This window comes from Paramacrobiotus metropolitanus, unplaced genomic scaffold, assembly GCF_019649055.1.
Source record: "Paramacrobiotus metropolitanus isolate TYO unplaced genomic scaffold, Prichtersi_v1.0 Parri_scaffold0000107, whole genome shotgun sequence".
In the NCBI taxonomy this organism is placed as follows: domain Eukaryota; kingdom Metazoa; phylum Tardigrada; class Eutardigrada; order Parachela; family Macrobiotidae; genus Paramacrobiotus; species Paramacrobiotus metropolitanus.
Window position 1 is genome coordinate 335,139 of NW_026570327.1, and position 23,883 is coordinate 359,021.

Genomic DNA, 23,883 nt, shown 5'->3' on the forward strand with positions numbered 1-23,883 from the left:
CAGATAACGGCATCGCCGGCTCTGGCGGATGTCGTGCGACTTTGTTTTGCACTAAAAATTTCGAAATCTTTTGGTGGCTTTACTTTAGCCTCTTTAGGCACTTTGCAACAATTTTTGTTTGTTGTGGACTTCTTCCTGTCCCAGATTCTTTCAATCAGTAATCAGAAATTTTGGTTGTCAGTTTCAGCAGCGTTATTCAGCCTTCATTTTTAGAAAAGATGATCCGTTTGTCGTGATCGTTGTTGTTCTGTAGTGGAAGGCTGATTCGTAAAGCCCATACAAACTTCGGAGATGTTCCTACGGTTTCTGGCGTCGCGAAACTACTCGAGTGAGTCAAGGAACTGGTTCGGATGTGGTCGTTGTATTGCTTACAATTACGTCCTTCACAGGTAAACCTGCGCTTACCGCGTTACCGAAGAAGTACGATGCCAAATTTGTGGAATCGCGTTGGTACGATTGGTGGCTGGCCAATGGTTACTTTACTCCCGAATCCACCACGAACGTTACAACTTCCACAGAGAAGCCTTTTAGTATTATAATCCCTCCGCCCAATGTCACTGGCTCCCTGCATCTGGGCCACGCGCTAACGATCGCCATCGAGGATGCCTTGGTGCGCTGGCATCGCATGCGCGGACAGCGCGTTCTGTGGGTGCCTGGTTTGGATCACTCTGGCATCGCCACCCAGGTGCAGGTGGAAAAGAAACTGTGGAATGATAGGAAAATGACCCGACAACAGGTCGGACGGGAAGAGTTTCTCAAACTGGCGGATGCGTGGAAGGAGGAGAAATCGGCCGCCATCAAGAAGCAGATTCGTCGGATGGGCGCCGTGGTGGATTGGCGGCGTTTAGTGTTTACGCTGGATGAATCTGTGCAGTATGGAGTGCGGGAAGCATTTATCCGTTTGTTCGAGAAAGGAAAGATCTACCGACAGGAGAAAATGATTAATTGGTGCAGCTATTTAAATTCAACTATCTCGGATATTGAGATAAACCATTTGGATGTCCCGCAGCCGACCAGTATTGCCGTTCCCGGTGAGAGACAGCGTGTGGATGTTGGATGGTTGAATTGTTTTGCTTATCCCTTGGCGGATTCTGCGACCGGTGAGGAAATTGTTGTCGGAACAACGCGACTGGAGACGATGCTGGGAGACGTGGCAGTGGCCGTGCATCCAGCTGATATGCGGTAAGTTGAATTTAATTTCTACTTGCGTTTTTCCTTTTTTCTGTTTTATTCTCGGATTTAAGTAAATACTAAACACCTGTGTGTTACTTGAAGATAGCAAATTCTGAATGTAAGTAATTTTGCAGGCTGCAGAATTTGTGTTGCCCTAAATTCTGCACGAGTACGTTTTTTGTTGATTTGCTGTGGTGTTCGAACGGTCAAAGCAACTGTTGCTTCGGTATTCGGTTTCAGCTACCTTCGATACCGCGGGTGTGAAGTAATTCATCCTCTAACAGGAGAGCGCCTTCCGATAATACGCGATGAAGCGGTCGATCCTACGATAGGAACGGGAGCATTAAAAGTCACCCCCGCTCATGATCCCAAAGACTTTGAATTCACCAAGAGACATTTCTTGATGTTTTTGCGAGTGATTGATGATCAGGGGAGAATAATCAGTCCTATGCCGGAATTGAATGGATTGAGTCGTTTCGAAGCTCGAAGAAAAATTGAGCAGATGTTAATAGAGCGCAGCCTGTGGCGTGGCCAACATCCCTTTCCGACCACATTACCTTTATGCAGTAGATCTGGCGACATTATCGAACCGCAGTTGAAGAAGCAGTGGTTTCTGAATTGTAAAGAATATGCTACGAAAGCCGCGGAGGCAGTTAACATAAAAAGTCTCAAGCTGATTCCCGATCGATTTGATAAAATCTGGCATCAGTGGTTAGCTGGAGAGCAGGATTGGTGCCTGTCGAGACAGTTGTGGTGGGGTCAGCAGATTCCGGCATATAAAGTGGTCATAAAGGGACAGGAACATTGGACAGCCGCACACACGCCGAGCGAAGCTGCAAAAAAACTTGCGCTGAAATTAAAGGTTTCTGTGGACACCATAAAACCTGAACAGGTAAACAGTAATCAGCTTTGTTTAATTATTTTGTAAGATAGCTTTTATCGTTGAAAAATTTAGCGTTGCATACAATTATAGCATAATAACACTGTAGAGGTTTTGTACCTGCGCATAACCTGCGGTGAGGTATAGAATTCACAGTTTCCGTAAATATCAGAAACATGAATCATGTTTTTTACTTTTGCTGTAATTCCAGGATCCAGATGTGTTGGACACCTGGTTCACTTCTTCCGCGTTGCCCTTTTTAACATTTGGCTGGCCCAGTAAAACTTCCGATTTGGAGAAGTTTTATCCTCTTTCCATGATGGAAACCGGACATGACATTCTGTTCTTCTGGGTGGCTCGGATGGTCTTCATGGGCATTGCTTTAACCGAACAAATTCCTTTCGACACCGTTCTTCTTCATGGACTGGTCTGTGATAAACATGGGAAGAAAATGAGCAAATCCACAGGGAATGTTATTGATCCCATGACAATCGTCTGTGATTTCGATACACCTGATGCCAAAGATCGAATTAATATTGGATCGGATGCGCTGAAATTTGCGCTTTGTAGGGAGGAAACGCAGCAGCATGTGCTCAACGTCGATGTGGAACGAATAGAAGAGTGCAACAAATACTGCAACAAAATTTGGCAGGCATTCCGCTTTTGCAGCGAAGTATGGGAAAAATATCCCGTTGTAGACGCAGCCCGTCATTCACCTGATTCCGATCTGAATCAGTGGATTCTAAATTCTCTTCATGAACTTATTGCCGTTTGTGGAAAGGCTATGGAAAATTACACTTTGGATGTTGCCGCAAACAGTTTATACAGTTTTTGGTTTGATAAATTTTGTGATGTGTATTTAGAGTGTGTGAAATCCGTCGTGAAAAGCGAGGATGATCCTGTCGCTGCTCAACGTGTATCCAGAATATTGTTCACGGTGTTCGATGTTTACCTCAGACTGATCAGTTTATTCATGCCAAATCTGGCGGAAGAATTATACCAACGCCTTCCTGTTCAGCAGTTCGAAAGTGTTTGTGTAGCTGCTTTTCCGAGTCCTGAAGAAATCTCTGTTTCTAATATGGAAATCCAAGATGCAATGGGTTTAGTGAATGATATTGCTCGCACTGTGAGAAACGTCCGGCATTTGTATAATTTGCGGAAGGAAAGGGTTCCTATTATCGTGCTTTGCGATGACAGTATTCAGTCACAATTAGAGCCGTTTCAATCCACATTGGCCACTATATCACAGTCCTCGGATGTGAGCTTTGTTCGTTCAGAAGTCGAAGCACCAAAAGGTTGTGCGGTGCAAATTCTGGAAAATGGTGTTAAAGTTTTTGTGCATCTGGATCAGTTTATTGATATTGAAAAAGAGATACAGCGATATGAGAATCAGAAAAGAAAACTGGAAGGAAGTCTCGCAGAGGAAGAAGAAGTGAAGGAGAAGAGGTACAATCGATTACCGGAGAAGAAAAGGACTGAACTGGATGGACGAATTAATAATTTAAAAACTAAAATAGATGAGATTGTTCAAATACAGGAAAAGGTGCGTGCTTTGAAATGATGTCTGCCGACAAAGTCTGTTTTGTAAATTTGTAAATCTTAAGCACAACAGCAAATTTTGCTCACAGTGTTTTTGACCCGGTACAACGCATTTATGTGATTGCTTTGTTTGCCAATCGGCACAGCAAAATTAGTGGTTAATAAATTAGTTCAGAAAAGAAGAAACTACGTTGTACTCAGAATTACGAACTTGATTAGTAAAACAAAATTGATCTTTAATAGGCAGTAGCCATCGAATAACAAAAAGTGCAAGCGCGGACACGCTGCTTCAGATAAAATTTTTAATATAAAAGAAGAATTAAAATCTCTATTCTCCCGTGCGTTACTTAGCACAGCCGTAAGACAACAAATGGATAAAAAATCTTTAATCTTCAGTGCTATGATGTAATTGTAATTTTAAAATTAATCAAAGATCATTATTCGGTATAATTCGCTTTCCCGTGCCCGGACCTGATTTGGACGCATACGCCGCAGGTGGCACATAAAATGGCGGTGGATCCATAGTACTTAATTTAGCGTAGCCTCCATTTTGACTGGAATAACGTTGGGCGAAACGGACAAGGAAACGCCATAAAACAGGTAGCAGCACCGTTAACAGTGCCCCGATGATCATCCCGGAAATCCCCACGAAACAGCAGTTTAGAAAAATGACAGTCCAAGCGATGGAACCGGAAGCCGTCTGGTTTTCGGAACTTTCGGTTGGGTTTTGCCTTATGAGGATCGGCTTCTGTGTCGATGGAATACGGGTCGATTCTTCAGTCTACAAATTTAAAAAAAAAACAGATGTATATCGTGTTTGGATTGAATCGGGAAGTCAAAACTTTCTATAATTAAGTACCTGAACAGCAGCGGTATTCGGCGATTTTGTAGGCACTTCAGGCTTCCGAATCTGCTGAAGAGGTGCTGATGGAACGAACGGAGTGATGTTGACTACTTCCGATTGCAGATCATCCTGTGATGATAAAAACATTAAATATATATAAATTAATTGTATATTGTATTCTTAATATATTGTCCACTCTTCAACAGACAACAATACAATATCCCAGAACATAATGTCTTCGTTAATCGTGGTAAGATAAAGTGACCAAATAGTAGATATATATTCCAGATTTTGATTAGTACAGATGTATACGAGTATTATAATGTTAATGAGTATTACACTGTATTACAATTGTTAACATATTACAATACGGTTGTTTGCAACAACTGCATGAAATTTTAAAAAATACTAACTGTAGTTGTAGTTCGTTGTAGCTGTGATACTTAAATTGCACCCAGAATTTTTTGCGCAGTCTTACCGGACAACGATCACTCTGTACAGTGATAAACTTCTTCCGGTAAAGATCCACTTGGTCACAATCGAATTCATTATTAGCACTGAGAGAAATTTCCACCAAATTTGGCAGAAATATTAGCAAGTCTTCCGGCACCGGAAGGTCATGTAATATGTTGCTATCCAGATTAAGAAAATTGACAGAAGACAGGCAATTTTTTGCCGGTTCGCTCCCGAGAACATTTGAAATTATGACATTATCGACACTGGATAATTCAGCACCAGAACAATCTAATACCGTGCCGGTAAAATCGCAGCCGCACACAATTAGCGGACAAAAACCAGATTGTAGTGTCTCCACCGGCGAAGTTACGCCCGAATCAAAATGCATTTGGAAATGCAATAAATACAAACATAAGCCGGACATTAATAGCTCTAAAACATTCTTCCCCATAATAAGTCAGGTGGATTTCACGTTACAACTGCGTAAGTCGATGCGCCTATTACGTTATACGCTAAGCAGAAAAAACCTGTTTGGCGTAAAATTTGCTACTACAGTATTTGTTGTTGCTCAAAATCTTTTAAAAGTTAAATCCGAAATAGAACTGTTCACCTCTGCGCAGACGTCACACATACAGTGTATGTTGTCTGCAACTTCTCGATAGCAGGCAAAGATAAAATAAATCTGTTTCTTTATATACGACGTTGGGTTTACGGTCTACATCGGGCTGACGTTAAAAGTAAATTTTTCTATGTTTCACGATTAGTTTTGCCCCGTCAATCGAACGTGATGTTTGTAAGGATGAGAGTTTCTTTGCGCACTGATGACAATTTTCCAGACTGGTATGTACAGATATTTCCGGTGTTCACGTGCAAGATACTCGTGTCTTCACATCAGTGCGTGTTCCGTTAATAAATTTCCTGCAGAGCATTGGCGTCGTGTGATCGATTTAGATGAGCAGTTTACAACTTTACAGCAGATCGTGACAAATATTAAAAATCAGAGAATTCTCCAGATCTACTGTTTAAAACGACATATCCCAAACGATAACGATCCCCTACACTATTCAAGAACAATTCTTGTCGTAATTACATGATACAAAACTACAAAGTACAAAACTCAACCTTTCGAAACTTTTTTTTGCCATACCGGTGTTTCAGCTGCAACGCGACATCGACCTGCTAAAAAACATTAAGTTAATTCTGGCTTGAGTTATGATCAACAAGCTTATACCGATACATAGTACATACAGATATTATGTAGAAGCACATGCGATTGCCTTCGAGTCGATTGGTAAAGGTCGTGTTTACTAACTATGTTTTTTTAAAACTATTGTTTCAGTCATTCGTATTGCATTATCAACAAACTTACAAAACGATATCATTATGTATAGTAGCTGGTGTAGCGAACTATCTGTAGCTGTACCACAAAATATGTGCAGCTTCGTCAATAACAAATCTTTCGTTTCTGTAAACAGTTTATGCGTGCCATGGCACAACCTTTAAGATGAAGGTTTATTAGACCTTGTGATGAACAACTTCAAATCAGAGAGAAGTACATAACTTCCAAAACTTAACTTCGAACCAAATATGGACTCACAAATTCTTTTGTGTTCAACTGTTTTTCTCTATACAAATTTTAGATTGCTGTGTGCCTTCTGTAGAAATGAAAAGTTTATTCCCAAGTGCATGGCCAGCATGTCACGTATGGCAGGACGCAGGGCATCTTCGGACAAGACTTCCCGTTCTTCTCCGACCTTGGACAGAAATTCTACCAGTATAATTGTGAACGACACCAAAAGCGTCAGCGTCTGCAACAGAATGTTCACATATGTAATTTTTTCTAATCGATTGCGATCAGATTTCATAGGATTGTTTCATGAATTCAACATTTTTTAGTCATACGTGATGAGATGAACAAAATATAAATTACAGAACGTGCAAATGACATGCAGATTGGCTACCGTCACAATGAATTTGCGCTCCACAAAGAAAAACCCGCACGCATGGAAGTGAATAGGATACAGCGACACCATCACACTGAAATCTTTAACACTGTTCCATAATGTCTACGACAAAAAAGAAGTTATTAGAAGGTCAGCTTATGTATATATAAAAATGGCAGGTTTGTTTTCTGAATTACTCGTACACCTTAATTAAACATTAACAAAATAACGTATAGAATTTCCGTGAATGAAATTATATTTTCTTTCTAAACGTAAAATTTCTGAGGGAACAAATGGATATTAGAGCCACTTGCACTGGTGGTTCTTTTCATATTCGAGGTGCTCGAGTGTACTTACTTGCATGTTGAATTTGTCATGAAGTTCGTACGCCGTGCCAATCGCTTCATACAGAATAATTTTTGCGTGGGCAGCCTAGAATTTGTTGGTTCTTTATTTTCCCCCTAATATCATGCCACAGTCTACAGTATCTCTAGTACTATGTTATTGCTTATCGGTATAGCATTATACTTTACCAGATAGAAAACACGTATGAGAAAATCTGCAACTCGATGGAATGCGCAACTAACCATAAAAATTATATGCTTTCAATCGAGCTGTAGGTTTGCACATTGTACTTACGTTTACCATCCCGTATTGCATTTTATTTTCGTTGATGCGATTTGAGAAAAAGAGAGATTTACCATTAGGATGAATACCGTATTAAAAGATTGATTCTATACGAGTTGATTAAAGTTGATATACTGATTAAAGTACTGATTAAAGTTGATATACCATTTCAGCTGCTGTTGCCAAAGGTAAATAAGTCATCGTAGCAAACAAGACAAACCCCAGTGCTCCCGATAATTTGGCAGGAAACTCAACACTTGAAGTTTCGCTTCCGGTTACCAATACTGTCAACATTCCTGCAGCCGCACCCACGTCCGCAATATACGACAGGAAGACAAAAAATCCAAAATGCTCGTTCCATTGGTCCGAGAAGTGGAACAGCCTCTCGCGGAGGTGTGCGTGGCGCTTAATCTCCGCGAACAATTTGTCAAAATTTTGTAGAGTGCTCCCGGCTTGGTCATGATGTTCATTATCGGGTAGTTTGTTTAATTTGCTGACCGTTGAATTTAAGGTTTTCGCGAACTGCCGAAGGTCATCATTAAGAGCGGTGCTGCAATCGCCTAATATGTATCCCATACTAACCGCGGCAATCAACATTAGTTGTGTAAAATAGTAGGGAATATATATAAAGGTCACTTGCAGGACAATGTATGACCACACTGGCATGGTTAAAGTGTCCATAAGCAAAGAATAAGTGCCATACATTGACCGATTTTCGTACTCAAATCCATGCAGCCAGCTTAATGAAAATACAATGATAAAGGTCACGAGACAAAAACCGGCCAAAACGATATTGAACGTTAACCACGTTCTGCAATTTTTTGCCAAAACTGCACGTTGTGAAAAAGTTGTTTGTGCTATATTTTCGGCAGCGGAAATAAGCGTAACAAGGTTATCTCTCTTCCAGAACATTATCAACATTCCCAGAAATCCTCGGAGACTAATGAGGAAGTTCGGTATTCCAGCTAAGGCAATAACAATTGGACTAATATGCGGTCCGCTTCTTGGCATAACGATGGCATACACTGCATTAAAACCCATCAGTGCTGCACTTAACAAAGAGCCCAGGAGCATTACGGTAAGAGTAGCGTATCGTACCACCGAATATCTTTGTGCATAAAATTTCTTGTATTTCCATAAATACAAAGGAGATAAAATAAACGATTGCAGACAAAATACGCCATAGATTTCCTTGCTGACAGAGAACCCCATGGTTTTTTAAGCAGCCATGTAGGGTCAGTACGGGTACGTCACGAGCCGGAAATGTGTGTACGTATGCAGTTGGCGTACTATGTAGGCACTAGAGTAGACTTTTTAGGTGATTTTGAATGCAGCCGCTAAAGGGAAAAAACACAAATATTTTTATAGACTACTGGAGGATGGTTCGATACTTTGCATAACCACAAATTGCTTCCCAAAAGGTTAGGACCTTTTAATGTGAACTTGTTTGATCGGATATTTGCAGCCACGTAGCCTGTATAAATAGGAGCTACCATCTGTTTGTAGATCTGTGCTTGTTGATGTGTTCACACACCTGGACCGGCTTATCGACGTAAATGGCAATAGTTACAACGAAAACTGTTGTCCTTTAAACCACGATACGTACGAAGGGTACTTGTACTGTGATGCAGAAGCTTTTTGAAAAAAATATCATATTTTCACATGTGGATGCGCGCTACGGAAAATCAACATAATCAACCAACAGAACAAGGGAGGAAACTATTCGTTATTCACTTTTGACTTGTGTATCTACAAAACTAGTACCGTGCAGAAAATCTCAATGCTTTATAAACGATTAAAATTTATTATGAGTAGCATCCGTGTAAGTATAAGTGCGTATAATCGAGGTACGGTACGGTAAAATTATGTGCTGCCGCAACAATGTTGCGTTACTATTGGATGAACCTTTTGCTGACATTACAGTATAAGTGCTTTTTTCAGTTAAATATATCTTAGCTTTTTAATGATTTTATTAAATTAATTAAGTATTGTTTGAATATTATTATTGGAGTTGTTTGTAACACAATAGGTATAAATCTATGATTAGCTCCGCAAATTTCAGAGCATTGTCCGTAAAAGTTACCTCTTTTTCTAATATAAAGAAATAAATTGTTAAAACGTCCTGGGGAGGAGTCTACTTTAATTCCTAATCTAGGAATAGTTCATGAACACTCAATTTTTTGTTTCTTCTACACATGTTCTCCACTCGAGTGGAGAACATCTGTAGAAGAAATAAAAAATTTAGTGTAAACTTTTTCTGGAAGAGAAAATTTATCTGTGTATGTACTGTAGTCTGTAGTATCTGTGTATCTGTGTATCTGTAGTACAAACTAGGTTTGTACTACAGATACACGCCTGCGTTAATACAAACAAGGTAACGCTAACAAAACCAAAAGTGAACAAAGAAGGAAAAAATTCAAAGAAGGTGACAGATACCAGGCGGTTATCGGTCACATCTGCAAACGAGAGATGCAACTGCGATATGCCGGTGTGTAATACTACGCTACTATCCACTGTCCAGCGATTTACAAGAGCACCAGTTGTACTACAGCCGTGGTGGACATCTGTCGTACGCCTCTGTCTGAACTTCTTTAACAGAGAGGAAATTTTAAACTGGATTTTTAAGTTCAGTTTTATAGACGCAACACTTACAACAATCGATTACAACAATCGATTCGATAGTCGACGGGGTCAACGCCATTTTGACTTCTTTCATTATTCTCGACCTTTTTGCGCTTGCTGCTCCAGTGTTGTCCTACTCAAGCTAAACCACTAGCGCTCTTTCCTATATTGCAAACTTTTCGATTATTTCGTAATCTTTTGTTTTTATTATTCTGTTCTGTGTTCTTGTTGTACATAATATCCTACAACAATGTTTTACTCAAATTATTTGTTGGCGAGAAAAGGGCCGCTCAGTCTGATTTGGTACGCGTCGACTTAACAAAAAACGCCGCAGAAATGTTTCACAACGCAACGGCTCTGGAAATCCTGAATTAGAATGATCGCCATTTGCAATTGATATTATATATAATCTTTACAGGATTGCGGGGCATATGAAATCAAGCCGCATATCGAAGAAACGAATTTTAAAAGCGGATATGACTCAAATCTGGTAAGTTAATTGCTAAAATTAAGAATAAATGGATCTTTCAAATTGTTGTAGTCTTCAGCCTGGGATTCTAGCGTGTAGAGATCTGTACAATAATGCGTTAATTCGAAAACGCGGCGTCTGTTTCAGTCGACTTAAAAGAGATCACGTGCGCAGAATGTAGCATTTCGTGATCTTTAAAGAAGCGTTTTAAGTGATCACCGCTTCTTGTAGCGATGACCTTTCGCAGCACATCACGAAATTCGCCTTGTCAGTGCAGATATCGCTGGTGTTGGGAGCGTCCATTGTACTGCAGCGTAAAGCGACGTATTTGCTCAGTAAGGAATATTTTCTTGCTTGTACATTGTTTATTTATTGATTGTACTGTACTCTGTATACGCGTACATCTTTAACCAAAAATATATGCGTAAATGGCGCTTTCGTAATTTTTTCTGCGTGTCAAGTTTGCCGCTCTGAGCTTTACCATCGCGTTTGCAGAGGATGTGGAAGAATTACGACAACTGATTCGAAATGTGGACAAGAAAGGCAGACCCCGCGGCATCGATATGCGTACGGAGGATCGGTGAGAAGCGCCGCATTTCGCCCACACTGGAGGACATTGCTGCAACCGTTGACCAATACAGCATGGAATGAATGGAATTTCGTTTTGTTTTCAGACCGGGTAAAAAGCGGCTGAACCTCCGGCTGACGGAGCCCCTCATTCAGCTGGATTTTGCGCGGGCGGAGGAGTGGCTGCTGGAGGCGGTGGACGAATACCAGGAACCGCAGACATTGGTAAATGCCGCCTGTAACATTAAATTGATAACAAATTGCGCCTAACAGGTAGCTATTTTAAATTTAAATAAATTTGATAGATATATATCTAAATTATTTGAATATGTTTTAATTTGATAAATATTCTTCATTCCATTTCGGTTGTGGTTTAATCAGGTCGGGATTGCGCGTCCGGAAGATATCACTCTTCGCAACGAAGGTCCTATCATTGTAAGTTACCGCCGTAAACAAAAATCCGGCAAGAATGAGAAATCCCTTTTTATGATAATTCTATTATTTACCGTTGGGTGTCTTTCAGAAGTACAATCCGAACCAAACAGTAAGTAGATGGACTTGAGTATTTACGAATCTGCAAGAGGCCGGCCCTGGCAGCGTTGTGCTATGTTTTCGTAGTATGACGATAAACTGCAGGACGATTTTCCTGAAACGGTTGTACCTGTTGCACCGGCAGCGCCGCAGATGGAAGCAGCGCGGACCAGTATGGTTGAAGCAGAGATGACGAATGTGTCAGATCTTCCCCGTCCTTCATCGCTCCCACAAGACCTGCCAGCTAAGGCAGCCGAACTAACTGCGGCCGAGGTCAGGGTCTGTTGTATTTTACAAGGTTTACTGCCAGTTGCTGGTAATAATCCGTAAGTAGCGCATAAAATTAGTCGTAGCTCATTGGAAAAATTAGTACCAAGTATAAAAGTTCAAAAAATCGTTTACTTGGTTTAATCTTTAATTATAGTTGGCGATTACCACTTTTGGTAAAATTTTGATTTCGGAGAATAAAATACAAAGGCCAATTCAGAAAATAGTGTAATAAAGTTTTGTGCAACCAACAATAAGAATAACTGATTAAATGTCTTCTGTAACTGGTTAAAAAATTTCAATTAAATTTGCTTGTGTTCGACGCTGACCAGTGAGTGTTTCGGTTGAGTACAGGCTGTTCCGGATATCCAACCTGTTCAGCCAGCTGTGGGAAATTTGGAATTACCTCTTGAGCCGGAAGCGATGGGGCCACCACCGGCAGCAGAACCGAAAGCAGGCGCGAAGGGCAAAGGAAAGCGCAAGAAGCGGCTCATCGTGGATGATCCCGCGATCATTCCGCATGCGGTGATGAAGAGAAACGTGGAGAACATACGAATGGCTACCATTCCCGACACGGTATGTAGTACTATGTACACAGTGCCAACTGCCAACATATTTCTAAAAGTCGAATGCGCTGGTTTTTGTGTTACATTATAATTTCTTGGTAACTCTAAAAGAATTTTTTTCAAAGCTCTAGATTTTAGTCTGGTTTGTTACAGCTCGGTTTTTTTAGAAGGAACACTGTCCGGACTTTCACTTGTTAAAGTTAAAACAGACGGAGAAGCAATTTCGGAAATCAGGTAAGAATATTTCGGAATAAGGGCTTGTTTATTTGTAAGCTGGGATAAGTAACCTGATGTTCGAGTAAACTGGAAAACAGGATTTATATCGTGTAAAAATGTTGATGCTTTAGGGGAGTATTTTGAAAACGGTATTGTGGCCGGATACATGCGGAACTGCGTGGAGTACGCCTCCGCCAACGGCGCAAAAGTGCGCCAGGAACGGCAAGAAGACGATCCGTTCGGGTGGTGCCCGCCCCAACCTGGAAATGTTCCCATCGAGAACGAATTTCTGGAGCCGGCACAGGCACAAGCCGCACCTCCACAAATTGGTCAGTAAAGGCGTGCTATTTTAATCACCCTTATTTGAAAATTGGTGGAAAGCTTTTCTGATCTTCTAAGTTGATTTAATATCGTATTTCGTTTCAGAGCCGGTCCAACAAGAACCCATCATGGAAGTGATTCCGGAGCCAGCACCGGTTGTGCTTCCTGAACCGGTGCCAGCAATTGCCGTGGAACGGGCATCTTCCGTTGTTCCGACACGGCAGCCGTTCGATGAGTCGGGCGCAGCCATTAGCGTTGCGGAAAAAAGTCGGCGATCGGAAGTTACTGGTGAGTTATACATAAGTGTATAATAGGGTTTTCGGACGCATTGGGTTATTCACTGCATGTTGGTAATATCTGATAAAATTATTTCTAGTGGTAATTTTGCAATGATATTATTATAGCGTGTTGTTGCGTTTCAATAGGTAACTGTAAAAAAGCTCGATTTATGGTCTTATTTATCGTCATGTTTGCTTGCATGTACTTAGACGAAGAAGGTTTTATGCAACCTGCACCGAAGAAAACCCGCCGGGAAAACCGAGAGTTCACAGTGCGAGAACGCGCGGAGCAGTACGCTCATGCTGGACAGTTTCTTGAATTGTAAGTGATACTTCACCGGTTAATAATATCATTAATTGATTTTCCGTAACGTTACAGCCGCATCAATTCTGCGGAATAACAATGTGTACTCTGTAGTAAATTTAACATATTATGAGTCCTTGTACAGTACATAATTATTATAATATAATTATGTGGCTGCTCTGTATGGCTGCACTCGTGTTAATTAGAAGACTTTCCCGAATTAAGAATAGCTTAAGTAACACTTTTGCATCTCAGCACGACACGAGTAGCAGTATCTTTGGTGATTCTAATACATATTTAATAAACGATTGCAATGAAAACTTAAATTTTGCAGACGCTACCGAAAAATTGAAGCATCTAATGATCGAGTCACTTTTCACCAGCTGATCAATGGAAATTCACGCAAAAAGATCGCACGGTGTTTTGCTTACTTGCTCAGTAAGTTATGAAAGTATTCCTCGATGCACATAATTCGCGTTTATACACAAGTGGTAATGGTTGTGTACAATGTGGAAAAGATCTGCAGATTTGCACAAATATAATACCTTTTTCTTGCAGAGAAAGCTGCGGATGGAAAAGTGGTTTTGGAGCAGCCTGAACCGTATGGAGATATTTTCATAGAGAAAACTCATGGTGCTTCTCTGGCATTCATCGACGGACAGGAAAATTAAAGATTCTGCAGAAAGAATCTGGATCTGAACTGGCCGATATAGCACCCGTCAACCGTTGCAGAAATCTCTGTTACTTGTTTTTTTTTATACAGCAAATTGTTGTTGGTGTCAAACAGGCCGGTATTTTTTTGTTTATATTTAATTTATTTTGAAATTCATTTTATTTGTTTAAGTTATTTTGTAACTTGGATTTTCTTGTTTTCGTAAATTTTGACGTTTCATTTAATGAGGAAACAGGGATTGTCAGATGTCGAAGTGTCAGTGGAAAACCTAGGTTTTGAACTCGACATTACTGTACTTGTACTTGTACATCTTTTTGGTTTTAAAGGTCTTTGTTTGTTTGTGCAGGTTTTCGGTTGTTTTTGTTGTTCAGCGAATTAAAAAACTTGCGCTTCTGCTTCCGCTTTTTTTCCGGTTTTATATTGTATGTGCCCTTTACTACAATTTTTTCGCTGTGGAGTTCTGAATAAATCGTGCCTCGGAAATCCGATCGCTTCCATTCCACAGTGAATGCAAGAATGTAGCAATAATACAATATTACAAAGTAATTAAAAACATAACTAATGGAACTGCTTGCATTTTGTTTTGACCATTGGCTCTCAGGAGCTAAATTTAGTTAACAACATACTGTACAGTACAGTAGTTTCACAAATACAAGCACAAGTAGCCGGAAGTAAAGCAAAATCAAGTTCACAAGCCTACGTCATTCTCCTTGTGAGTCACCAGTCGATGTGTCATACCGCTGAGCGCTGACTACTGAAAGAACAGGCAGAATCATATGGCAGAATGCACTGCATTCAGTGCACTTCTCTTATGATAAAATGAAATCATCATCATCGACATCGTGCTGCAAAACTTATTAATTTTTATAATTCAAAGTGGAGTCTAAGGTTTGTTGATCTGAGACTCACCGTCACAGTATTAGATTGATCAGATATTCCTGGTTGTAAGGAGTAAGCACGGTAGCTATCAGTAGCTTTTCCGAATCGTATACTGTCGGTATACATTCACTGTATCGTATTGTTTGGTCGGTTTTTGTTTCCCTTTTGCTTTGCTGGCAAATCCCGAGTTCCACAGTAAACCCACCTGCGTTTACAGCTAGATCAGTATTTTTTTGCTTTGGGACGTTCCTTCAGATTCTGATAACCCGATCCTACTTGTGAGTTGTAAGTTGTTGATGGATTATCATTAATATAGGTATTTATTTGAGTGGGGAAATGTACGTTTTAGGTGGTTTATTACAAACACACACACATATCAAAAATGTCGACGGCAGCCATGGAGAAGCATCTGTTCAACTTGAAGTTCGCAGCCAAAGAAATGGACCGTTCTGCGAAGAAGTGTGATAAGGAAGAGCGTGTCGAGAAGGAGAAACTGAAGAAAGCCATTCAGAAGAACAACTTGGAAGTAGCGCGTATCCATGCAGAAAACGCCATTCGTCAGAAGAATCAGTCTTTGAATTTCCTGAGAATGAGTGCGCGAATAGACGCTGTTTCCTCGCGTGTCCAGTCAGCTGTGGCTACGAAAAAAGTCACTCAGAGCATGGCAGGTATGACCGTGCTCCCGGTAGTGATTTTGGAAGGATGTTTTCAGAATTTCTTGAAATTTTGCTAGGTTATTAACAAGTTAATGGGAAAAAAATGCGACGATAGATTTGCTGAGTTAAAATGAAATTTGTGAAGTTGAAGCGATTCTTTTCCCGTAACCAGTATAACCATAATATTTTTTTGTAGAATTAATCGTATTGAAGTTAAAGAATTTTAATTTGCGGATATTCATGCTAATGGTGTGGTCGTGTGGCAGTGTTCTTTTATTAAAAAATACACTAGATCTGATCTGGAGAATACGATAATTACTGAAGAAACTGAAGAACTTACAAAAGATTTACAATTTGTTATAAAAATATTTTAAGTAACTAGGGAATAGTTGTTTTGGCCGTGGGGTTCTTATGGTTATCTGAAAAATAATACGCTTATAAACTGTACATAAAAATCGCTTGCATTTCTCTAGTTTACTGTATTTTGATGCGTGTGGTCAGCAATAACGTTGTCCTGAGTTGCCATATTTGTTGTTGTTGATTATGATTACCGGAGGTATTTGTTGTAGGTGTCGTTAAAGCCATGGACGCGGCTATGCGCTCGATGAACCTGGAGCAGATATCGGCGCTGATGGATAAATTCGAGCAGCAGTTCGAGGATCTAGATGTGCAGTCGCAGGTGATGGAGGGCACGATGAGCAACGCCAGCACTCTCACGGTGCCCACCGGCGATGTCGACCAGCTGATGCTGAAGGTGGCAGACGAGGCCGGGCTGGAGCTGAACATGGAGCTGCCCCAGGCGGGCTCCGTGGGTGTCGGGACGGCGGTGGGCGCCTCCACCCAGGCGTCCAAGGAGCAGGACGAATTAACTGAACGTCTGGCCAGACTGCGTGAACAGTAATCGCGCACACTTGTGGTGGTTAGTCAGATGTTGTTCTTTTCCATTTTACTAGCATGAATTAGCGCGTCGTTTCCGCGGGGTGTAGTGCAAGGCATGGCTGGAGGGAGCCACCGACATTGAGCTTAAGCGTGCAACCTAGAATTCCATTTTTTGGCCGTAATTGATTTGAGTGGCTGGTGTGCATGATTTTATGGAGATTTGTTTATCGTTTTTCATCGTTGATGCTGCTTTTTCTTTAATTTTTTGTTAAAATAATTGTACATTTTTGCGGCTATTTAAATTAATAAAGTTTTATCAAACAAAAAAACGTATTGTACAACGAAAAACACAGGGCTCTATGAATCAACGAAACAACACCATGTCTGTTGCGCAGACGATTTACAGTCAATGGATTCACCGATGATCATATTGGGACACACGATCTGCAGTAATCCGTCATCCACACAGATTCCTTTGGCGCTCGGCGAAGATTTCGGTGTGCAAGCTGTCGGCGGGTCCACCGCAACATCCACGGAGAAATCTCCACTACCGCTAGTCTTCAGATTGCCGGCATCGAAATTCGCTCCGGATATAAGGACTTTCTTGTCGTTCATACCCAGGAAAATGGGTGGGAGATCTTTGTTAGCGTTTTTAGACGCACCACTGCCGTACGCTGAACCATAGGGCTGGCTGTTGGAGCCATAACCTGATCCATAAGGCTGATTGTTGGAATAACTGCCGTAGCCGTACGTGGTGGTTGGAGGAGGCGGCATTGGTGTAGTTGTGGTGGGAGGCGGAGGTGCTGGAGTAGTTGGTGGTGGCGGGGGCGCCGGAGTGTAATAATTATAATTATTATTGTATCCTTGTTGCATCGGGGTCGTTACTGGTGGCGCGGGTGCTGGTGTTGCAGGTCGTGCCGTGGTTGGCGCCGGCGTGGTCGCGCGGGTTGTCGTTGGGGTTGTGATTTCGACAGGTGGCCGAGGAATAACTACGAGCAATCTATGTGGTACAATAAGCAACAATTTTAATGGATTCTAGTGCTGCCATAACCTCATATGCCTGCAGCTTATTTATAAAGTACCGATTTACTGTAGTACTTAAATTACATAATTGTAAAATATTTACAATAATTTTAATTTACTTGCATGTTGCAGATATCTAATATTGCTTACAATAATTTTACAAACTGTTTTAGGCGATTCAGGTTCATATATATATATATGGTTTCGTGTCACGAAAGAAATGATTTTAATCTCGAAAGGGAATGATTTACACTTCGTCACTTACATAAACCCCATCCCTGAAGCGCTAATGGCACAGGCTTAACACCTGGCTCCCAGAATCCGCTAAAACCACCTCGTCCCGGATATCCGCCATACCCGGCACTGGGACCAGAACTACCATATCCCCCGCCGCCGCCTCCGCCTCCATAACCTCCCATGCTAGAGCCGCCACTGTACGGTGAATCCGGCATAGATGATGATGGTCCACCCATACCCGGTACACTACCCTGCGACAGCATCCCCCCACCACCCTGTCGTCCGCCAAACGGAATTCCGCTGGCCCCGCCGAAGCCGCCGGGCCCACCGAAGCCAGCCCCACCGAAGCCGGCCCCACCGAAGCCGTTCCCGCCGAATCCCGGGGCTGCTCCGCCGCCGAAACTCAGCCCACCGACACCGTTGACCCCAGTATCGGCGACGGTGTTAATCCGGTTGAGTGTATCGAAGGCCACGCCCTGGTTGGGTCCGGCCAGTGCGCCCACGCGGGCGCCGGTCAGGCCACTGCCTACCACGGGGGAGCCCACCGGGCCCGCGATGCCATCAGCGGGGTTGTTGAAGCCGGGTGCGATGGCCGCGTTGCTGATATCAAACGGGCCACCGCCGCGCGTCGGGCTTAATCCGGTTGTTCCCGCATTCAGGGCAGCCCCGATGGTGGACATGCTGAGCTGGGCGGAGCATGATGAGAACGTTAGAAGTCCACAAATCACAATATATAATAACATTTTTTCAAGCAAAGCTTTGTATATTCTGAGTGACTTTCCGACTTCCTCGCCGTTTGATCACAGATATAAGGAAGAGTATCAAGCGGATATTGATCTCTAGTGAGGCATGCTGATGAAGAATTCAGTGAGGTGGCACACATATATGAGAAAAAACTATGCTGCGATATGGCGTGTAATTACAGGGTCAGAATGCAGAGATTGAGGTAGCCATAACAAGACTCTTAACGAGCCATTTATGCGCTGCAGGCGGGATGCTGCACCATCTGCTGCACATTATAACGGAGATTCTATACCGGTAATTCGGCATGAATTTACCGGCACGTACAACTATAAAGACAAAATATTAATGTGGATATATTAATTTCACGTCATAAAGCAAAGGTGTGGATTTATTCTCGATTGACTGCACCTGCACAACACGGGTTCATTAAAGCGAGCCGATATCAGATTTCTTTGCTGCGTAATGATTGTTAATAATTCGTTATCATTCGTTAGACACGAGATACTAGTGGTATAGGTCAATTGCATTTGGGTAACCGATGCGCGTCGGGTAACGGAGAAACGGGTAAAAATCTGTCCATGACTCAGCGAAAAAAATATCATCCAATCGTAAGGCGAGTACGCTTCCGTGCCAAGAAAGAAATTGAACAACGGAAAAACTGAAGTGGAACTGAAAAATCTGTTTTGATGCTTTAATGCGGTAAAACGTCAAAAGTTGATTCTGAGTTTAGAAGTGTCAATCTGGGTCGCTGGATGCACTTTTGGTTCAAAAACAAAAATTTTGTTGATCTGGGCAGGAGAGTTACGAGTTACTCGTAGTTTAGTAACGGTTGCGCTTCGACGTCGAAGCGCAACGGTTGCGCGGACGGGTAAGCTGAAAACCCATCCCAGAATTCTGGTTTACCAATCAAATCGTTTACCTGCTTACGCGCCGTGACGTCATGTTTTTTTACCCGACTGCCGCTTGCGCGTCGCGTAATGCTTACACAGAGCAATTGACCTATGCCACTATGTAGGTGCAGATCGGCTGTATAGCGTAATCATCATACATTCTACTGACTCGTTTAGCTGGTTTCGTTTTCCGTTTCGCTTTCATCGGGTTCATTTCGTTTTTCATTGGTCAAGCAATATTTTAGTTACAGTTCAAAATTCTGCGCAAAAAGCACGTCGAGTTTAGTATTAGCCAGGTAAATTACTTTATCTGTACTTACTATTAAACACAGTTTTGCTTGTCTTCAAAACACATTTGTTTTGCTAAGAACGCCGTGCTGAATGAAGCTTCGAACAACACCCTAAATGAAAAGGTCACCATCAGTTCACCGATTTTCTATGTAGCAGCACCAACTATCCTTTTTACAATCCTTGGAAGCCGCTACTATCATATTCGAACAGGCGATCTGTAACAGCGAATTGGGAACACATTGTCCGGTTGTGCTGGACGTCGTAACCGGCACGCACGTGGTCGGCTGCTCAAATGCTTCCGGATTGCTCACGGTCAATTCCGGTAAATGCGAACTCTTTAGGTCATCCGATACCTTAAAGCCTTTCATCGCGCTATTGCTGTCCAGCATCGCTTGGAACTCTTTATCATCATCCATGGGAGTCACAATGACCTTTTGTCCGTTAAAGACCAGCACTTCCGGTAGCGTCGCCAGCTTGGCCTCCATGGGAAGGCGCATACGGTTGCCGTTGTACGACGGATTATTGATAGAGTATGGTAGCATGGTGGTGGACGTGCCGATCGGTGAGGGCGTGGTGGTAGGGGGACGGGTTGTCGGAACAGTAGATGGTGAAGCAGTGGTCGGGGGCAAAGTGGTCGTGGTGGTGGAGAGCGGGCGGGTGGTGGTAGTCGTTGTACTTGTGGCCGTCGTTGTTGACGGGATTGTCGTAGTGGGAGCGGCTGTCGTTGGTGGTCGCGTGGTAGCGGTGGTGGTGGGTGTTGTGATTTCAACCGGTGGTCGCGGAATAGCTATCAAGAGCAAAATTTAGCTGATTAAAATACACTTTTAGAACTGCCTGCCTTACTGTGACCGGTTTTGATGACTTTAAACTTCCAAAAAAAACTAATTATTTTATACATAAGTCTGAGATTGTATGGCTGTACGAGCATCGATTCAGCATCTCTAAGGGGCAATGTAACAGAAGTTTCCTTGTTAATATGTCAAGAATGCAGCTTTCAGCAGCTTTAATTCCCATACTCCTTTAGCGCTAGGATTCATTAATTCCGCCTCCAAAAAGCTGCGCATAATAGTTTCCACTATGTTAATATCAATAATATGAACAAGTAGTATTAGTACTACGAGTATTGTAACATTACGTGCACGTTATTAATTAATTGCAAATGTACATATTAAAAATTGACCTATGTAAAAATGAATTTTATCTGCGCAGGTTACTATTATATACCTTAGAATTAATGACAATCACATTGACTTTACATACAAAGACTCCATCCTTGCATGGCTAAAGGAATCGGCCGCACTCCAGGTTCCCAATATCCACTATAACCGCCGCGACCCGGATATCCGCCGTATCCCGCATTGGGAATGTCTCTTCCGTAATCGTAACCGCTTAAGCCGCCGTAGCCGGGGCGGCTGCCCATATCTCCTCCTCCACTTGTGAATGCCGTAAAGCCATCGCTGTTGGTCATCCCTGCCGGGCCGGCAGCCGGTCCGGAGGCGGAATTAATGAATCCTGGCGCTAAAGGAGTTTGAGAATTGATGCTGCTGAAAGCTGTATTGTTGCGATCACCCGCCAAGAAGTTTGCAATGTTGGCATCGGCCATGGCGGGCGGTGGCGTGACCACTTTCAGGTTATCCGCCGACTGGCTGCCTTGACCGGTGCCACTGGCGGTAGCTTGACCGATGGCCGCCGCAACCTGGAGAAACTGGCAAAGGGCACTCGGGATATTTAATAACACCGATATGAGCAACGTATGAATAAGCATGGTTATAATGCACGAAGAATTAGGGAAGAAGTTTACAGCAAACCAAAAACTTATCAGAATAAACCCGAAGTTACTTAATACATATTTAATTGTATGCTAAATTAAGCCAGCAAAATTTAACAATATTGATGTAACGGAAATCGCCGTAATTAACATATTAATGTCAATGTGGGCGATTTGGCGCACCGATCCTTCTAATTACAGGATTGTTTAGAGAGCACGTACGATAACACCAAAAATAAACCCTACCACAACTTAAGAACGATGCCAGAATTAAGGATGTAAGTATTTATTTCTCTTATGTACGCATACGTGCGGCGAAAATGCAAGAAAATGTTCAGTATCACGCCTTAAAAGAAACGAACGATGTCAAGTATTAATTCATAATGTTTTACAGTTTTATCGTACGGAAATGATAATAGGTAACACGGTAACCCTGTTGGGAAATTACTACGGTTTGAACAAGAATTTCTTAAAAGGAATGTCAAGTCTTGGATAAAACAACGTGTTTTAATATGGTAGTAGCTTCTGGCGCGATGTACTTATTTATTTCGATTTCGTTCAAACGGCAAGAATGCCCCTTTTGTTACGGAGCAGAAGTTACTGTACAACGAGGCCAATAGTACGCATATTGTGCATATCACGCTAAACTTGTAACTTTTGAACTTGTGTTTTCAGTACTAGTATTCTGCAATTTCTTCTTTACAGTTTGCTAAACTTTGCTTAACGCATTATCGGCGATTCCGCAACCGGTGTTGTTACTATTAATTTTAGCCTACTGACTGCATTTGCTTTACGTAAAACGTTTTGCGAATTTAAAAATTAGGACGAAATGCAGCACAGATTCTTGTGGATCGATACGTAGGCTACGTGAACAATACACTAAATTTGCGAATATCTCTTCTTTGTGAAATCTCCTTAATTTTCATCGTTTTCAGTCGCCAGCACTAGTTACATCATATACTGTAAATAAAATAAAGATTGCTGATGTACGGAAGGTCTTGAGTGTGGGTTACTTAACGTACAAGGTACTGTACAACCGAAAACGAAGATTATGGTATTTTAAATTTTAACTAAAGCCACGGTCAACTGACCGGATCGTCCTAATACGTAAAGCTTCTGGTTAGTAAACTCATCCTGGGAAAGGATATCAAACTTCCTCGATCGTCACGTTCTAACCAGCTTTACATTAATTTTTTACAAGAAAATTGAAATGAAAATGAAAATTAATGATTCCATCGCAACATGAAATAATTCCACCGAAAAGATTTTCTACTCTGTAATTGTGCCTCTTTTCTATGGCTTACGCATCCTACACACAAATTTCAGCAAACAGGAAAAGACAAACTTTGAAATTAATATAAATATTTGAATATTAACATTACTGCTGACGATGCAGCGTGTACTTATCATCGCTGGCCGTACATGCTTATGTCATGACGAGGCAGTATCGCTAAACAAGCGTAGACTATGCACTTTGTGATCCACGGTATTGCTCCAGCTGCTGCAGAGTTGCCTTTAAATAATCGGTTAGTGCAGGATTGTGAGTGAGGCGACATGTTAATGTTGAGAAGAATAGTCGTCGTTTATCCCTGTAATCGATTTTTAGATGTTGTAAGAGCGTCGACACAATCGTCTAAATTCATTTTAATTACAACAGTATTCACACGAAAGCCATGGAATCCAGTAACAAGGTGTGCAGCTGGCAGGAAATCCTCGATTTTTGGTACAGTGATTCCGCCAAGAAACACTGGTGGTCCAAGAGCGACGACTTTGACGAAGAGATCCGACGCAAATTCTACCCGACCTTCGTTGCCGCTACCAAAGGCGAACTGTTTCCCTGGCGTGAGCATCCCCATGGGCGAGTGGCGGAAATCATCGTTCTGGATCAGTTCTCGCGCAATCTGCACCGTGGAAAACGTGAGGCTTTCGAAAACGATCTGGCGGCGATTATTTTGACCCAGGAGGCGGTACGACTGAATATCCACAAGGAACTGCAGGGGACACCGTATCTGGGACATCTGTTAATGCCGTTGATGCACAGCGAATCCGTGCCTGTCCACGAGGAAGCTATGAAGCTGTTCGCACCCATTCCTGAGGGGGAAGGAATGCTAAAGTATGAGAAGCTGCATTACGACATTATCAAGCAGTTTGGTCGGTATCCGCATCGCAACAAGGTGTTAGGCCGAGAGAACACGAAGGAGGAAGTGGAATACTTGGAGAAGAACCCTAAAGGATTCTAG

At 42.0% G+C, this 23,883-nt stretch overlaps 8 protein-coding genes across 9 annotated transcripts; 4 read left to right on the forward strand and 4 right to left on the reverse strand.

The window, feature by feature from the left end:
- Window positions 1-83: 83 nt before the first annotated feature.
- On the forward strand, window positions 84-3,762 carry LOC129597586 (valine--tRNA ligase-like). The gene is made up of 4 exons (XM_055495202.1): window positions 84-328; window positions 390-1,182; window positions 1,414-2,065; window positions 2,265-3,762. Exons 1-4 carry the CDS (start codon window positions 292-294, stop codon window positions 3,612-3,614), a joined length of 2,832 nt encoding a protein of 943 aa, XP_055351177.1. The 5' UTR covers window positions 84-291; the 3' UTR covers window positions 3,615-3,762.
- A 45-nt stretch (window positions 3,763-3,807) lies between these two features.
- On the reverse strand, window positions 3,808-5,566 carry LOC129597587 (uncharacterized). Its single transcript, XM_055495204.1, has 3 exons — window positions 4,915-5,566; window positions 4,452-4,565; window positions 3,808-4,373 (listed from the first exon to the last, which is right to left on the reverse strand). Exons 1-3 carry the CDS (start codon window positions 5,341-5,343, stop codon window positions 4,020-4,022), a joined length of 897 nt encoding a protein of 298 aa, XP_055351179.1. The 5' UTR covers window positions 5,344-5,566; the 3' UTR covers window positions 3,808-4,019.
- Window positions 5,567-6,517: 951 nt separating this feature from the next.
- LOC129597617 (uncharacterized) lies at window positions 6,518-8,668 on the reverse strand. Its single transcript, XM_055495243.1, has 4 exons — window positions 7,628-8,668; window positions 7,193-7,267; window positions 6,854-6,958; window positions 6,518-6,700 (listed from the first exon to the last, which is right to left on the reverse strand). Exons 1-4 carry the CDS (start codon window positions 8,534-8,536, stop codon window positions 6,518-6,520), a joined length of 1,272 nt encoding a protein of 423 aa, XP_055351218.1. The 5' UTR covers window positions 8,537-8,668.
- A 1,440-nt stretch (window positions 8,669-10,108) lies between these two features.
- LOC129597656 (double-strand-break repair protein rad21 homolog) lies at window positions 10,109-14,617 on the forward strand. The gene is made up of 15 exons (XM_055495294.1): window positions 10,109-10,387; window positions 10,503-10,574; window positions 10,785-10,888; window positions 11,049-11,133; window positions 11,228-11,345; window positions 11,502-11,555; window positions 11,644-11,664; window positions 11,739-11,924; window positions 12,273-12,494; window positions 12,652-12,718; window positions 12,832-13,029; window positions 13,127-13,309; window positions 13,510-13,621; window positions 13,938-14,041; window positions 14,162-14,617. The coding sequence occupies exons 1-15, from the start codon at window positions 10,335-10,337 to the stop codon at window positions 14,272-14,274; spliced, it is 1,692 nt and encodes a 563-aa protein (XP_055351269.1). The 5' UTR covers window positions 10,109-10,334; the 3' UTR covers window positions 14,275-14,617.
- Window positions 14,618-15,075: 458 nt separating this feature from the next.
- Window positions 15,076-17,019, forward strand: LOC129597573 (charged multivesicular body protein 1b-like). Of its 2 annotated transcripts, none has more exons than XM_055495182.1 (3): window positions 15,076-15,433; window positions 15,505-15,823; window positions 16,381-17,019. In XM_055495182.1, exons 2-3 carry the CDS (start codon window positions 15,538-15,540, stop codon window positions 16,710-16,712), a joined length of 618 nt encoding a protein of 205 aa, XP_055351157.1. In that variant the 5' UTR covers window positions 15,076-15,433; window positions 15,505-15,537; the 3' UTR covers window positions 16,713-17,019. The 2 variants fall into 2 exon arrangements, with proteins under 2 accessions (XP_055351157.1, XP_055351156.1); XM_055495181.1 differs by having other exon boundaries at window positions 15,077-15,440.
- Window positions 16,937-18,885, reverse strand: LOC129597572 (proline-rich protein 12-like). The gene is made up of 2 exons (XM_055495180.1): window positions 17,979-18,885; window positions 16,937-17,679 (listed from the first exon to the last, which is right to left on the reverse strand). Exons 1-2 carry the CDS (start codon window positions 18,691-18,693, stop codon window positions 17,048-17,050), a joined length of 1,347 nt encoding a protein of 448 aa, XP_055351155.1. The 5' UTR covers window positions 18,694-18,885; the 3' UTR covers window positions 16,937-17,047.
- Window positions 18,886-19,922: 1,037 nt separating this feature from the next.
- LOC129597660 (uncharacterized) lies at window positions 19,923-22,524 on the reverse strand. Its single transcript, XM_055495299.1, has 2 exons — window positions 21,136-22,524; window positions 19,923-20,662 (listed from the first exon to the last, which is right to left on the reverse strand). The coding sequence occupies exons 1-2, from the start codon at window positions 21,638-21,640 to the stop codon at window positions 20,010-20,012; spliced, it is 1,158 nt and encodes a 385-aa protein (XP_055351274.1). The 5' UTR covers window positions 21,641-22,524; the 3' UTR covers window positions 19,923-20,009.
- Window positions 22,525-23,316: 792 nt separating this feature from the next.
- Window positions 23,317-23,883, forward strand: LOC129597618 (uncharacterized). The gene has a single exon (XM_055495244.1). The coding sequence runs from the start codon at window positions 23,317-23,319 to the stop codon at window positions 23,881-23,883; it is 567 nt and encodes a 188-aa protein (XP_055351219.1).

Bases quoted from the DNA above. Each gene is read 5' to 3' on its own strand.
- LOC129597587 (XM_055495204.1), bottom strand. From the start codon at position 5,343: ATGGGGAAGAATGTTTTAGAGCTATTAATGTCCGGCTTATGTTTGTAT. The intron at 4,566-4,914 runs GTAAGACTGCGC...TTATCATCACAG, and splicing joins TACAGAGTGATCGTTGTCCG to GATGATCTGCAATCGGAAGT. The intron at 4,374-4,451 runs GTACTTAATTAT...TTAAATTTGTAG, and splicing joins CGAATACCGCTGCTGTTCAG to ACTGAAGAATCGACCCGTAT.
- LOC129597586 (XM_055495202.1), top strand. From the start codon at position 292: ATGTTCCTACGGTTTCTGGCGTCGCGAAACTACTCGA. The intron at 329-389 runs GTGAGTCAAGGA...CGTCCTTCACAG, and splicing joins GGCGTCGCGAAACTACTCGA to GTAAACCTGCGCTTACCGCG. The intron at 1,183-1,413 runs GTAAGTTGAATT...ATTCGGTTTCAG, and splicing joins GTGCATCCAGCTGATATGCG to CTACCTTCGATACCGCGGGT.
- LOC129597617 (XM_055495243.1), bottom strand. From the start codon at position 8,536: ATGCTCCTGGGCTCTTTGTTAAGTGCAGCACTGATGGGTTTTAATGCA. The intron at 7,268-7,627 runs GTATATCAACTT...AACAAATTCTAG, and splicing joins TGGCAACAGCAGCTGAAATG to GCTGCCCACGCAAAAATTAT. The intron at 6,701-6,853 runs GTAGCCAATCTG...ATTCTGTTGCAG, and splicing joins AGCGCAAATTCATTGTGACG to ACGCTGACGCTTTTGGTGTC.
- LOC129597573 (XM_055495182.1), top strand. From the start codon at position 15,538: ATGTCGACGGCAGCCATGGAGAAGCATCTGTTCAACTTGAAGTTCGCA. The intron at 15,824-16,380 runs GTATGACCGTGC...TATTTGTTGTAG, and splicing joins AGTCACTCAGAGCATGGCAG to GTGTCGTTAAAGCCATGGAC.
- LOC129597572 (XM_055495180.1), bottom strand. From the start codon at position 18,693: ATGTTATTATATATTGTGATTTGTGGACTTCTAACGTTCTCATCATGC. The intron at 17,680-17,978 runs GTAAGTGACGAA...GATTGCTCGTAG, and splicing joins GCTTCAGGGATGGGGTTTAT to TTATTCCTCGGCCACCTGTC.
- LOC129597660 (XM_055495299.1), bottom strand. From the start codon at position 21,640: ATGCTTATTCATACGTTGCTCATATCGGTGTTATTAAATATCCCGAGT. The intron at 20,663-21,135 runs GTATGTAAAGTC...TGCTCTTGATAG, and splicing joins CATGCAAGGATGGAGTCTTT to CTATTCCGCGACCACCGGTT.
- LOC129597618 (XM_055495244.1), top strand. From the start codon at position 23,317: ATGGAATCCAGTAACAAGGTGTGCAGCTGGCAGGAAATCCTCGATTTT.
- LOC129597656 (XM_055495294.1), top strand. From the start codon at position 10,335: ATGTTTTACTCAAATTATTTGTTGGCGAGAAAAGGGCCGCTCAGTCTG. The intron at 10,575-10,784 runs GTAAGTTAATTG...CGCTTCTTGTAG, and splicing joins GCGGATATGACTCAAATCTG to CGATGACCTTTCGCAGCACA. The intron at 11,346-11,501 runs GTAAATGCCGCC...TGGTTTAATCAG, and splicing joins ACCAGGAACCGCAGACATTG to GTCGGGATTGCGCGTCCGGA.